A 12842-nucleotide genomic window follows, 5' to 3' on the forward strand; every position below is an offset into this window, starting at 1 on the left:
ACAGTGTGCTTCCTCTTTTCCACGCAGCGTCATTCCCTGGGGATCCATCAAGTTGCTTAAGTCAGCGGTCTGTTCTTGTTTGTTCCTGAGTGGTGTTCCGCAGCATGGATGTGCCACTGTTTAACCATTCACTCTCTGGGGGACGTCTGGGTTGTTTCCAGTTTTCATCTGTTAGAGAAAAGCTGCTGTGAACGTTGTGTCCATGTTTGTTTGGGCATAACTGTTCATTTCTCTGGGATAAATGCCCATGAGTGCTTTATGTGTCATATGGTAAGTGTATGTTCAGTTTTATCAGACACTGCAAAACTGTTTTCCAAAACAGCTACACCCATTAACATTCCCAGCAGCACTATATGAGAGTTCCACTTCTCCACGTCCTGTCAGCGTCTGTCTTTAATTAGAGCCCTCTCAGTGGGCATGAAGTGGCATCTCCATGTGGGTTAGATTTGCTGTTGATTAGTGCTGAGAAGTTTATAATTTTGATGAATTCAATTTAGCAATTTTGCTTTTAGTGATTGTGCTTTTGGTGTCAACGATAAGAGTCTTTGCCTAGCCCTAGATCGCAAAGATTTTTTTCTGTTTTTTTCCTAAGAGCTTCATGATTTTACATTTTACATTTCTTTTCCATTTTGAGTTAATTTTTATATAAGCTATGAGATTTGGACCAGTCACTGGGCCTAGTAGCTTACATACCGGTGACTTGGGTTTTCTGCATACAGAGTGTGTCGACTGTGAGTAGATTGTGCTGCTGCTTTCTGACCTGAATGCCCTTTGTTACTATTTCTTGCTTGTTTGCTTGCACTAGCCAGAACTTTCAGAGTAATGTTGAATATCAGTAGTGACAGCAGGGAGCTATAATTCTGATGTCTAAGAGGAAAACTGTTGTTTCCTTCTTCCCGCATACTCTCACGGCACTCTGACACCAGAGGTATGGGGATTTCCTCACGTCAGGCGGTTCTCCAGTTCTCTGCAGACACCAGCTCAGGCGTCCTACAGTTCAGTTAAGTTCCGACATGATCTCCCTGGAGTGAAGGGTTCCATCCATAAGGCTGCCCCCACTTCAGACGCCAGTCACAAGTAGAGGTCCCCAGGGCACCCACACTTCTGACCAACTGGCTATAAGTTGGAGGTTCCCATTACCCTCTCCTCATGTGTGGTAATTTCCCAGAACACTCGCAAAACTTAGGAAAACACTTTACCACCTGTTACTGGTTTGTTGCAAAGGATGCAACTCAGGAACAGCCAAATGGAAGCGATGCATAGGGCAAAGTATGGGAGAAGGGGTGTGGGGCATCCATGCCCTCTCTGGACGTGGCACCCTCCCCTTGTGGATGTGTTCACCAATCTGGAAGCTCTCTGAACCCCCCGTAGTTTAGGGTTTTTATGGAGGCTTCATCATGTAGGCTTATTAGATAATTAACTCCGTTTCCACCTCCTCTCCCCTCTCCGGAGGATGGGGAATAGGGCAGAAGGGTCCAAGCTTCTGACCATGGCTTTGTCTTTCTGGTGACCAGCCCCCATCCAGGAGCTCATCCAGAGTCACCTCTTTAGAACAATGGACATTCCTAGCGCTCAGGACTTTCAAGGGATTTAAGGAGCTCTGTGTTAGGAACTGGGGGCAGAGACCACATATGTGTCTTGTTATGTCACACCACCTAATCAAATTTATCTTTTTCTTCTTATGACGTATGCTTTTGATGTGTAACAAAATTTTTCCCTGTTTATAGACCAACAAATCTATTTTTCTACGTTTTGCCTTGTTAGCTTTGAGGTTTTCAGATCATCTAGGACAGTATTTCTCAAACTTAGGTGTGCACATGACTCACCAGACATTTTGGTGAGTCCCAGACGTGTGGCTTCACCTTCAGAGGCTCAGACCGCAGGTCTGGGCTGGGCCCAGGACTTGGCCTTTCCAGTCAGCTTTCGGGGTCTAGCCCGCTTGTGCTGCTGTCCATGAGCCTGCTGTGCGTAGTCCGTGACCATGGTGTGCCTGTGTGGGCTGTGCTGGTGAGAGGCCTGTTGTCGGGAGCCTGTGTCCCCTGTTCCTTTGCTGCTGTTTTTCATGATTACTTTGCTACTTGTGAAAATTCATTTCCCTGCATTTTATTTTTTATTTTTACTTTTTTTGAGGAAGATTAGCCCTGAGCTAACTGCTACCAATCCTCCTCTTTTTGCTGAAGAAGACTGGCCCGGAGCTCACATCCGTGCCCATCTTCCTCTACTTTATATGTGGGACGCCTACCACAGCGTGGCATGCCAAGTGGTGCCATGTCCACACCTGGGATCCAAACCGGCGAACCCCGGGCTGCCGAAGCAGAACATGTGCACTTAACAGTTGCCCCACCGGGCTGGCCCCATTTCCCTGCATTTTAGAATAAGGCTTTGGAGTTCCTCAGTATACTGATTGGCGCTTCGATTGGGGTATTGTTGAATTTGTAGATTTAATTTGAGGCGACTTGACAGCTTTGCATTTTTGTCATCCCATTCGAGATCATGAAATGCTTTTGTTTAAATTTTTTTCTCTCCACAGAGGCCTTGAGTAATCTCGGTTAGAAATTTATATCCTTTACAGTTTTTCCTGCTTTTGTAAACAGTATCTATTTTTTCTCTTATATTTTCTAGTTAATACCAGTGTAGAAAAACTTGATTTGAAGTTTAGCTGTCTTGACGTGCTCTTGTGTTTTGATGGCCAGTTGATTCTGTTTTCTAAAGTAAATGACCTTGTGGGTGCAGAGGGGAAGCTCTGTCTCTTAGCTCCCACCCTTGCGCCTCGTTCCTTTCTCTTCCCTTTAGTGTCACCCGGTTCTCCTCCTGTGTTGAACACTTGTGGTGTTAATGGACGTCCTGATGGTATTTCTGGTCCCTATGGGATTCAGTTAGTGTGTCTGAACCAGTGTGTATTTGCTGCAGATTGTGGTTTAGTAGCCTCTCCGAGTTGTCAGTTTCCAGCTGTTCTGTTTTGCTCAGGGTTTTAAAAAATATTGAAATGTTTAATAGTTTATTTAATTTATTATTTAAGTCTGTTCATTCATTCAGAAAGTGTTGACTGCACTCGTGATGTGCCAGGCCCTGTGTCTGTGCGCAGGAAGCAGTGGTGCACAGACAGGCAGCACCCTGCCTCGCAGGCTGTGCCTCCTCGGGCAGCGGGATAGGCAGCCTGTACAGTCGCTGGTGAGGTCTGTTGAGGGTTAGGTGATAATACTCTAGAGATGGAGTGAATCAAGGAGGCTTGTGCTTGAGCAGAGCGCTCTGCCTCCGGCTGCGGTGGTGGACACCGCTGCGCTTAGATGTGTCATGTAGAGCTTCTGATGTACAGGGCATTTACTCACGGCTGGTCCCGGACAGGGTCTTTCAGGGTTCTCATGTGAGACTGAGCTTTCGTGGAGAACAGGCTCGTAGGCCAGGGGTTTGTAACGAAGCTTCCGACTGATATACTGAAAATGCGATTCTTTTTCTGGGTTTATTACCCATTTTCTTGACGTTTGTTCTTGTGAAGCTAATTCGGAAGCCTCTTTCTGTCTCTGTATCATGCGAGTTTCATTTCGCAGTGGTGAATTTGTTCCTGGTGGATATGTAAATCTGCAGAGCGTGTTTTGAAATCTTTCTGTCTTTTAAAAATTAACTTGCTTACCAAGAGGGGAGTGTTTGTTTGGTGCCTCTGTTCTTTGACGGTGTGTCTCTCGAGGCAGGACTGCGGGCCTTCGCCCGCAACTCGCACGCAGGATGGACTGGCAACCGACGTGCTTGAGCTCAAAGCAGGCTCCCCTTCTCAGGATTTGGTCTTCCCCAAACTTAACCCACTGACTTTCCAAATTAATGTCTAAGGCATCATTTTATATTTAATTTTTTTGAACTTAAATGCTTGTTTGCACATGAAATAAGTGATTTTTCCTTCGTTTAACGTTGCGCCACTGACCCTTCTCCTCTGTTCGCAGAACCCTCTATGGCTGCTGATGAAGGCTTGACAGAGAAGCAGGGGGGAGAGGCCCGCACGGCTGCAGATGGCGAAACCAACGGGCCCTGTGAGAAGAGCGATGCCGGCAGCCATCTAAATGCGGCAAAGCACACTCAGGAAAATACAAAAGCCAGCCCACAGGAAGGTACCAACAAACTAACCCGAATAGCAGAAAATGGGATTTCAGAAAGAGACACTGAAGTGGGGAAGCAAAACCATGTCAGAGCTGACGACTTCACACAGACTTCTGTCGTTGGAAGCAATGGATACTTCTTCAGCAAGCCGTCCCTGCAGGAGCAGCCCTTGCGGATTACCAGCACTTTGGCCTCTTCACTTCCTGGTCATGCTGCAAAAACCCTTCCTGGAGGGACCGGCAAAGGGAGGACTCCTAGTGCTTTTCCTCAGGCACCAGCCACAGTGCCAGCCAAGCTCGGGGAAGGGAGCAAAGACACAGAGGACAAGAAGCCTGGGGCCCCTGGCCCCGATGTCAAGGTTCACAGGGCACGGAAGACCATGCCGAAATCCATCCTGGGCCTGGTAATGCTTCTCTCTCGGGGCAGGCCTGCTTTAGTGTCTGTCTTGCTGTTTCTTTTCTGTCTGTCCTCTCTTTTGTGGTAACAATGGCAGATGGACTTCTGTGCGTTAAGAAGAAAGGCCAGTAAATGGCAGTGGTCATTTGACAGTGGCCACCTGTGGGCCTGTGAAGGGTTGGGAAGTGCTGCTGATGGTTCCTGCATGAGAGAGACAGCAGATGACCCTCAGCCTGCCTTCTGGGCTCCACCTCCTTGTGGGTGCCCGGTGCCTGCTGAGTAAAGGCGGGCAGATGCTTGCATGGAGACCACTCCTCCTCTGCTCTGGGCCTGGGGCTTTCGCTCTGGCTCGGGAAGCTCAGCACCTGCTGCGTCTCTTTGGGAAACGAGTGGACATGAGGATGGTTAGGTCCACGGTGCGACGGAAGGGAGGGGGCAGCAGACCACCTTGGAGACACGCAGGTCCAAGCCCCTGGGCGCTCAGGGTTTTGTGCTGAGAGCAGGCAGTGCTTCCCTACTTGACTGCTGAGCGAGGTGGTGTGTGCCGCCACCCTGGATCTGTGCCTGTGCACGATGCGCTTCCTCAGGATGTCTGCAGCGTGGTGTTTTGCTGTCCTGGTTCTGTGTGGATTTGGCCAGGGATGGATTCTAGGGGTGCAGTCCTATTCCCTTGGGGTTTCTTGCACCTGGTGTTGCAGGTGAGCATTCTGAAGCCAGTCTGATTGTCCGTCGCTAGGAGGTCACGTGAGGCTTCCTTCTGCTACCCTCCACCCTCCAGGGCTGTGCACACAGACCCCTCCGCCACTGTTGTGTGCGACGGCCTCTTCCCTCAGCCCTGGACGTGGGCTTTGCGCAGCTTCCCTCTGTGGGCTGGGTCTTCTGTCTCCTTGGATGGCACCTCGCCTGTCTTCCAGCTTTCTCAGTGGTTCTTCAGCACTTTATATTCTTTCTGTTCAGTCCACATATTGATGTTTTTAACTCTGGCAATTATTTTTTTCACACCCCGTATCTCCAATTAGTTCTTTTCATTAAAAAAATCTGTATGCTTAGTTATATTTCATCTTATCCTTCAAAGACATTAATGATAATTCTTTTATAGTCTCTGCCTTAAAGGAGACTTATCCTTAGGTGGGAATCCTCTGTGGGCTTGCACCTCTCATTTGTGGTGATTCTTCCCCGAGGAGTGTGCTTGTCTCTGCTTCTGTGATTGCGTCTTGCCCGACTGTGAGCTCACTGTGTGTTTTCTGTGGCCCCTGCAGTGGTGGTTGGGGAGCCGCGGGTGTGCTGTGGTGCTGGATTGCTGACTGTCTCCGGGGCCACAGCCACCTCGCCATCTGCTCTTCTAGAGTAGCCAGGGTGGGTGCCCCAGACGCCCATGTCCCCCTGCACAGTTTCACCCCTGCCCAGCCCGCTGGCCCTGACTCAGCCTCCTCCTCTACAGCACTCTCTCTGCGTGCCAAAACTTGAGCAGGATCATGTGGATTCACAAGAAGCTGCACAGACAGTGCAGAGAGACTGTTTGTGCCCTTCGCCCGGCTTCCCCCAGGTGACAGTTTGCGTAACCAGAGCTCAGTGTAGACTAATGTGGCCTCCTAGCCCTGCGAGGTTCCCAGTGTCCCATCAGAGTCACCCGCCCGTCCCTGACCATGCGCTCCATCTCTGTGGTCTGTTAGTTCATCCTCTGTAAGACAGGACTATAAAGGAGGGCCCTTTGAGAGTGGCTTTTTCACTCAGCACAGTTCCTTCAGCCAAGCCGTAGCCGTAGTCTCTTCCTCTTAGTGCTGAGGAGACTTCTGTGGCGTGCATGTGCCAGAGTTTAACCACTCGCCGCTTGAAGGACACTGCGGGGGTTCCCAGGTTTTGACTGTTACATTAAAGCTGCTCTGGACATTTATGTACACGTTTTTGTTTGGTCATAAGTTTTCATTTCTATGGATAGATATCCAGAAGTGCAATTGCAGGGTCATAGGGTAATTGGGTGTTTAGTTTTGTAAGTAACTGCCAAACCATATTCTAGGCAGGCTATAGCATTTTACATTCCCTCAGCAAGGTGTGAGCCATCTAGTTTCTCACATCCTTGCCACCGTTTGGCGTTGCCATTATTTTTTTATTTTAGCTGTGATATGTCATTGTGGTTTTAATTAAACTTCCCTAATGACTGATGGTGATGACATCTTTTCGTGTGCTTATTTGCCGTCTGTATGTCCTTTTTGGTGAAATGACTGTCATACCTTTTGCCTGTTTTACTACTACAGTCTTATGTTGCTCAATGATGGGGACATGTTCTGAAAAATGTGTTGTTAGGTGATTTTATCATCGTGCAAACATCACAGAGTGACTTTGGGAAACCTGGATGGTAGCGCCTACTGCACAACTAGGCTCCATGGTGCCAGTCTTATGGGACCACCAGTATATGTGTGGTCCGTCATTGACCGAAATGTCGTTGTGCAGCCTGTGACTGTATGTGTTTTGTGAGCTTTGAGAGTCCTGGATATGTGAACTCTTTGTCAGGTGTTGGTTTGCAAATATTTCCTCCTGGTTTGTAGCTTGTCTTCCTTCTCTCAAGAGGGTCTTGCACAGAGCAGAAGTTCTTCATTTTGATGAAGTCTAGTTTATCTAAATTTTTTTCTTTTATGGCTTATGCTTTTGGTATCATGTCTAAGAATTCCTTACTTAGGCCTAGATCTTGAGAGTTTCTCTTCTTTTATTTATTTATTTTTTAAAGATTTTACTTTTCCTTCTTCTCCCCAAACCCCCTGGTACATAGTTGTATCTATTTTTAGTTGTGGGTCCTTCTAGTTGTGGCATATGGGATGCTACCTCAGCATGGCTTAATGAGCGGTGCTAGGTCCGCACCCAGGATCCGACCTTGTGAAACCCCGGGCCACCAAAGCGGAGTGGGTGAACTTAACCACTTGGCCATGGGGCTGGCCCCTGTCCTTTTAAAAAAGATTTCTTAAGTTTTATATGAACTTTATGTGATTTTGAGTTAATTTTTAATTGGATGTGAGGTTTAGGGTGAAATTCATTTTTGATCCCACTATTATCTATTTTAAATTGCATGTGAGAAATTTTTCGTTATTTATTGATCTCCTTGAAATTTAGACTTTTGTTTCATTACTGCTACTTCCAAGATTTTATTCTAATATATTTTTCTTCTTAAGGATCTTTTATTGTTACCCTGTCATATTCCCATAGGGGAAAAAAGCAATTTGAAATTTAATTTCAAGAAGTTTCTCTGACCATCAGGCTTGGTTAAGTGTTGGCTTTGTCCCGGGTTGAGTCGTTATCAGCAGTCATTACTAGCAGTGTGCAGTCAGCTGCACACACACGATCTTGTGGGAAATTACTGAGCGTTCTCAAGGTGGTCAGCTGCGCGGAAGGGTTTTGAGGCTTCAGAAACTGATTTCCTCAAGACTATCTTGCCTGCTACACACCTTGGAGCTGTGGGGTCCCTGTGGGAGGAGGGAGGAAATAGTCACGCTGCAAGAAAAGACCGAACCAGGACAGGCAGAGTCCTCAAGGGTCCCTTTGGTGTGGTGCCCTCCTCGCTTCGGGAGCCGCGCAGTGCCTGCGGCCAGAGCCTTCTGGCCTCCCCTCGGGGTTCTCCTCCCCAAACCTAGTCCAGCCTTGTTTGGTTTTCTTAGGAAACCATGTTTCGTTGGAAATTGTGTTTTAAAACCAGTTGTTCCCATGATAAAATCAGTGTCGTAGGCTTATAGTTAGTGATAGCTGTTTCCTTTAAGAGCTTCAAGTGAAGGTGTTCCTGCAGCGGCACAGTCTGCCGTCCCTTGGCAGTGCAGGGCGGCTTGCTCCCCTGCACCCAGTGTTGGTCCTGCAAAAGCACCAGCATGGGTGTATGCATCCACTGTTTGGGCAAAGAAGGTGGAAGCTTCTGGAAAGGAACCTTTTTTGTCTGCATTGAATGCTTGTTACTGTGGTTCCTGTTGAGGCCCTTTCCCTGATTGCACTGTGCACACTCCAGGGGTGTCAGTGCGCCCCTTTCCCGTCTGTTGCCACATTCCCCTCTTCTCCTTCCACACATACCCACCGGTATTCTCTAGGTTCCGAGGAAAAGTTGAGGCCCCATTCTTGTGCTCTCGGTCCTGCCCGGAGAGGCAGTTCCTAGTGCAGTAGTTGTACGCATCCTCGTCCTGTTGCACCTGGAATTAAGTGCTGAAAGGAGAAGTAGGCTGGGCCAGGAGAACTCACGTTGAGTGGATACACTGAATGGGTCTGGCTGCCATTTCAGGGAGTGGGTACTGGGCAGAGGCCTGACAGTCACCAGGGTGGGGAGGGGAGAGCTGCTGTGCGGAGTGCTGGGGGCAGGGAGGGCCCGTGAGGGCCAGGCGCTGTCGGCTGCGGGTGCCTCAGTCGTGGGTGGTGATGTGGGCACCGCCTCTGCAGCTGCGACACTGCAGTGCTGCCGGTGCCCCTCCGTCCGTGTGGGGGGTGGCCGAGGCTCTGCCGACGAGCCTCCCTCAAGGCATGGGCGCACTGTGAAGTCAGAGGCCAGCGTCTCTGCCTCTGTGAGGAGCAGATCTTGTCTCTCATCTTTTTGCCTTGTCAGATAATAGAGCCCTAACAAAATCAAGAATCTTCACCCAAGTTCTTAATTTTCTTTTTTAGATTTTCAAAACTAACGTCTTGAGTCAAAGGATGGATTTTATACCAAGTGGGAATTAGCCTTATGTGGCTCTTTCCTTCTCAGGTTTTATTTTCACCCCTCATTTATGTATACTTTAAAATCCGATTTTGTATTGGTCCACGGGCGCTGGCTGAGGTTGATAGCCACTGTGGGTTGCACAGTCTGCTTGGTGGTCTGTAGGAGGCATCAGGGAGCAATGTCTGATTCCTGGGTTCAAACAGTGACTTCATTAGAGACAAACCTGGCATATTTGAGAAAGACTGAAGAATTTTACAGAGCTAATGAGTTACATTTAAACAGTGCTGTTTGTGCCAGGGTCAGTTAATTGTGGAGGTGTAGGGAGCAGTTGTATTTGAGCTGTGCTTGGAGGAGGCAAGAGAGCCTCAGTTGTTAGAGGGAGAAAAGGAAGGGCACTCCAGGGTGGAGCCATGTTCAGAGCCCACGAGTTCAGGGCCAGAGACATCCAGTTGCCACAGGCCGGCGGCCCCTGAGCTGAGGATGGGTGGGCCCACTGGGAGAAGCGAAGAGAAACTGCTGCAGCTGCACGAGCTTGTATCCTGGGTGGGTACACAGGTGGCCTGTGGTGGGAGCCAGCGTCTCCCTAATGTTGGCCCAGGGCATGGGGATGCCTTTTTCTTTATTGTCATAAAACACACGTGACATAAAATGTACCATCTTAACCATCTGAAGTGTTCACTTCTGTGGCACGTTCTCATTGTTATGCAACCATCACCATCCATCTTCAGGACTTTCTCATCTTCCCAAACTGAAACTCTGTCCCCATGAAACACCGTCTCACCATTGCCCTCCCCCAACCCCTGACACCACCATCCTATTTTCTGTTTCTGGATCTGACTCCTCTAGATGACTCATTTAAGTGGAGTCCTATGGGACTTGTCCATTTGTGTCTGGCTTATATCGTTCAGCATGATGTCCTCCAGGTTATAGCGTGTCAGGATTTCCTCCCTTTTTAAAGCTGCATAATATTCCATTGCACATTTACCACATTTTGTTTATCCATTCATCTGTCCATGGACACTTGGGTTCCTTTCACCCCTTGGCTATTGTGAATAATACTGCTGTGAACTGTTGTGTACAAATAGCTCTCTTTTTTTTTTTTCAAAGATTTTATTTTTTTTCCTTTTTCTCCCCAAAGCCCCCCAGTACATAGTTGTATATTTTTAGTTGTGAGTCCTTCTAGTTGTGGCATGTGGGATGTTGCCTCAACATGGCTTGATGAGCGCTGTCATATCCGCGTCCAGGATCCAAACTGGTGAAACCCTGGGCTGCCAAAGCAGAGTGCGTGAACTTAACCACTTAGCCACGGGGCCAGCCCCACAAATAGCTCTTTGAGACTCTGCTTTCACTTCTTCTAGATGTATCCAGAAGTGGAATTACTAGATCATGTGGTAATTCTGTGTTTGGCTTTTTGAGGAACCGCTGTCCTATTTTCCACAGTGGCTGCACCATTTTGCATTCTCACCACAGTTCACGAGGGCTCCAGTTTCTCCACATCCTTGCCAACATTTGTTGTTTTCTATTTTTTTTAAATTTTATTTTTCCTTTTTCTCCCCAAAGCCCCCCAATACATAGTTGCATATTTTTAGTGTGTGTCCTTCTAGTTGTGGCATGTGGGATGCTGCCTCAGCATGGCTTGATGAGTGGTGCCAAGTCCATGCCCAGGATCTGAACCTGCGAAACCCTGGGCTGCCAAAGCAGAGTGCACAAACTTAACCACTTGGCCACCGGGCCAGCCCCCTCTTTTTTTTTTTTTTTTTTTTAATTGAGGTATAGTTGACAATTTTCTAGTTTATTTTTTTTTGATAGTAGTCATCCTAATGGATGTGAACTGATACCTCATTGTGGTTTTGATTTGCATTTTCCTGATTATTAGCGATGTTGAGCATCTTTTTATGTGCTTTTTAGCCACTTGTATATCTTCTTTGGAAAAATGTTGAGATCCTCTGCCCATTTTTTAATTGGGTTGCTTGTTTTGTTGTTTGAGTCATAGAGTTCTTTATATATTCTGGATATTAATCCCTTATCAGATATATGATTTGCAAATATTTTCTCCCATTCTATGTAGGTTGCCTTTTCATTCTATTGATTGTGTCTTTTGATGCACAGAAATTTTTAATGTTGATATAGTCTTAACTTATCTGTTTTTTCTTTTGCTGCCTATGCTTTTGGTGTCATATCCAAGAATTCATTGCCAGATCCAATGTTGTGAAGCTTCCCCCTATGTTTTCTTCTAAGAGTTTTATGTCTTTGATCCATTCTGAGTTAAGTTTTATATATAATGTGAGGTAAGGGTCCAACTCCATTCTTTTGTGTGTGGATATCCAGTTTTCCTAGCACCATTTTTTGAAGGATGCCAGTTTCTTCACTGTTTATTGCACCTGCTGTGTGCACAGTACAATTTGATTAAATTGAATTTGATTTGAGACCTAACTATGTGAAGGCTTTAAGGAAGTAGCTGGAGGGGAGAGGGTTGGTGGTGCCTGGGCATCTGGAAGAAAGCAGGGCCCTGAATTGGCCCTAGGGGTTTCATGTCGATATTACAGGCTGCTGGAGTCTTGGGAGGCTGAGACTGAAGACAGACGGCAAAACTGTGAGCAAAAGACAGTTTTAAAAGTGTAGTGTGATTATCTGTCGTGGCGTGTCTCCCATTTGGGGGATGTCGCAGAGTGTGGCTGTGATAAACTGTGAAAGCGCTTTCCGAGAGGTTTCCGTGCTGCCCGTTTTGAGTGTTTTTAACTTAGTAATATTTTATTACCTAAGTCATGGGTTGGCAAACTCTGTCTGTAAAGGACCAGGTAGAAACTGTTTCAGGTTTTGTGTGTCACATATGTCGCTGCTGCTGCTTCCTTCTTCTTCCTTTTGCAAATGTGAACACCAGTCTTTGCTTGTGGATGCTGACCCCTGTCTTCAAGGGGGAGCTGGGCGCACGTGCTTCCGTGCCAGGTGCTTCTGTGGTGACAGCACGCTTTCGAACTTTCTCCTCCTCTCGTGGCAAGTCATCTTTCGGTTGAGGGGAGTTCCTGGGGAAAGGAGCTGTGTTTTGTAGGGCATGTTGTTTCAATGACCATCCGCTTGTGCGTAATTATAGTGATTAATTGTGTTTGTTTTGAAGCATGCAGCCAGTAAGGATCCCAGAGAAGTTCGAGAAGCTCGAGATGAGGAGCCAAAAGAGGACATCAACAAAAACATTTCTGATTTTGGACGACAGCAGCTTTTACCCCCCTTCCCGCCCCTTCATCAGTCGCTACCTCAAAACCAATGCTACGTGGCCACCACAAAGTCACAGACAGGTAAAAGGAGGCACGGCAGCTGTCCTTGCTCTCTGAGTGTGTGTTAGGGCCTGCGCCTCGACAGATGGAGTCTGTCTGACAGGGTGTGTATGTACTCTCATGAGGGCCACTGGAGCCCCAACCTCCTCCGCTCACGCCCACCCGCAGAGGGGCGTCGACCTCTGCACTAGAGCCTCGTCTGAACCCTGTGTTGATTTCTTCGCTTATTGTCAGTCTCAGGGCGAAGGTTGTTTTCATTACTAAGATCTTACTGCCTTGGTCTAATTGGGTGAAAGACTGTCTGGGTTTCAAAATTTGCCCAGTTTACAAATCAGGTGCTGTTGGAGGAAACATCACGGTGCACTGGGGAGACCCGTGGTTTGGTTCCAGCTGTGTTACCAACCACGTCCCTGTGAGCT

At 47.5% G+C, this 12842-nt stretch overlaps 1 protein-coding gene across 9 annotated transcripts in view; it reads left to right on the forward strand.

The window, feature by feature from the left end:
- The window catches only part of EHMT1 (euchromatic histone lysine methyltransferase 1), a 197062-nt gene that overhangs the window by 108451 nt on the left and 75769 nt on the right, over positions 1 to 12842 (forward strand). For 8 of the 9 annotated variants that reach the window (XM_046642654.1, XM_046642635.1, XM_046642605.1 and 5 more), the window contains exons 3-4: positions 3936 to 4492; positions 12267 to 12444. In XM_046642654.1, coding sequence (XP_046498610.1) covers positions 3936 to 4492; positions 12267 to 12444 — 735 coding nt within the window. Of the gene's footprint in view, positions 1 to 3803; positions 3826 to 3935; positions 4493 to 12266; positions 12445 to 12842 lie in introns of those variants that run through there. The other variant, XM_046642660.1, reaches the window with a different exon arrangement.

Source organism: Equus quagga, chromosome 1 (genome assembly GCF_021613505.1).
Source record: "Equus quagga isolate Etosha38 chromosome 1, UCLA_HA_Equagga_1.0, whole genome shotgun sequence".
Lineage (NCBI taxonomy): Eukaryota > Metazoa > Chordata > Mammalia > Perissodactyla > Equidae > Equus > Equus quagga.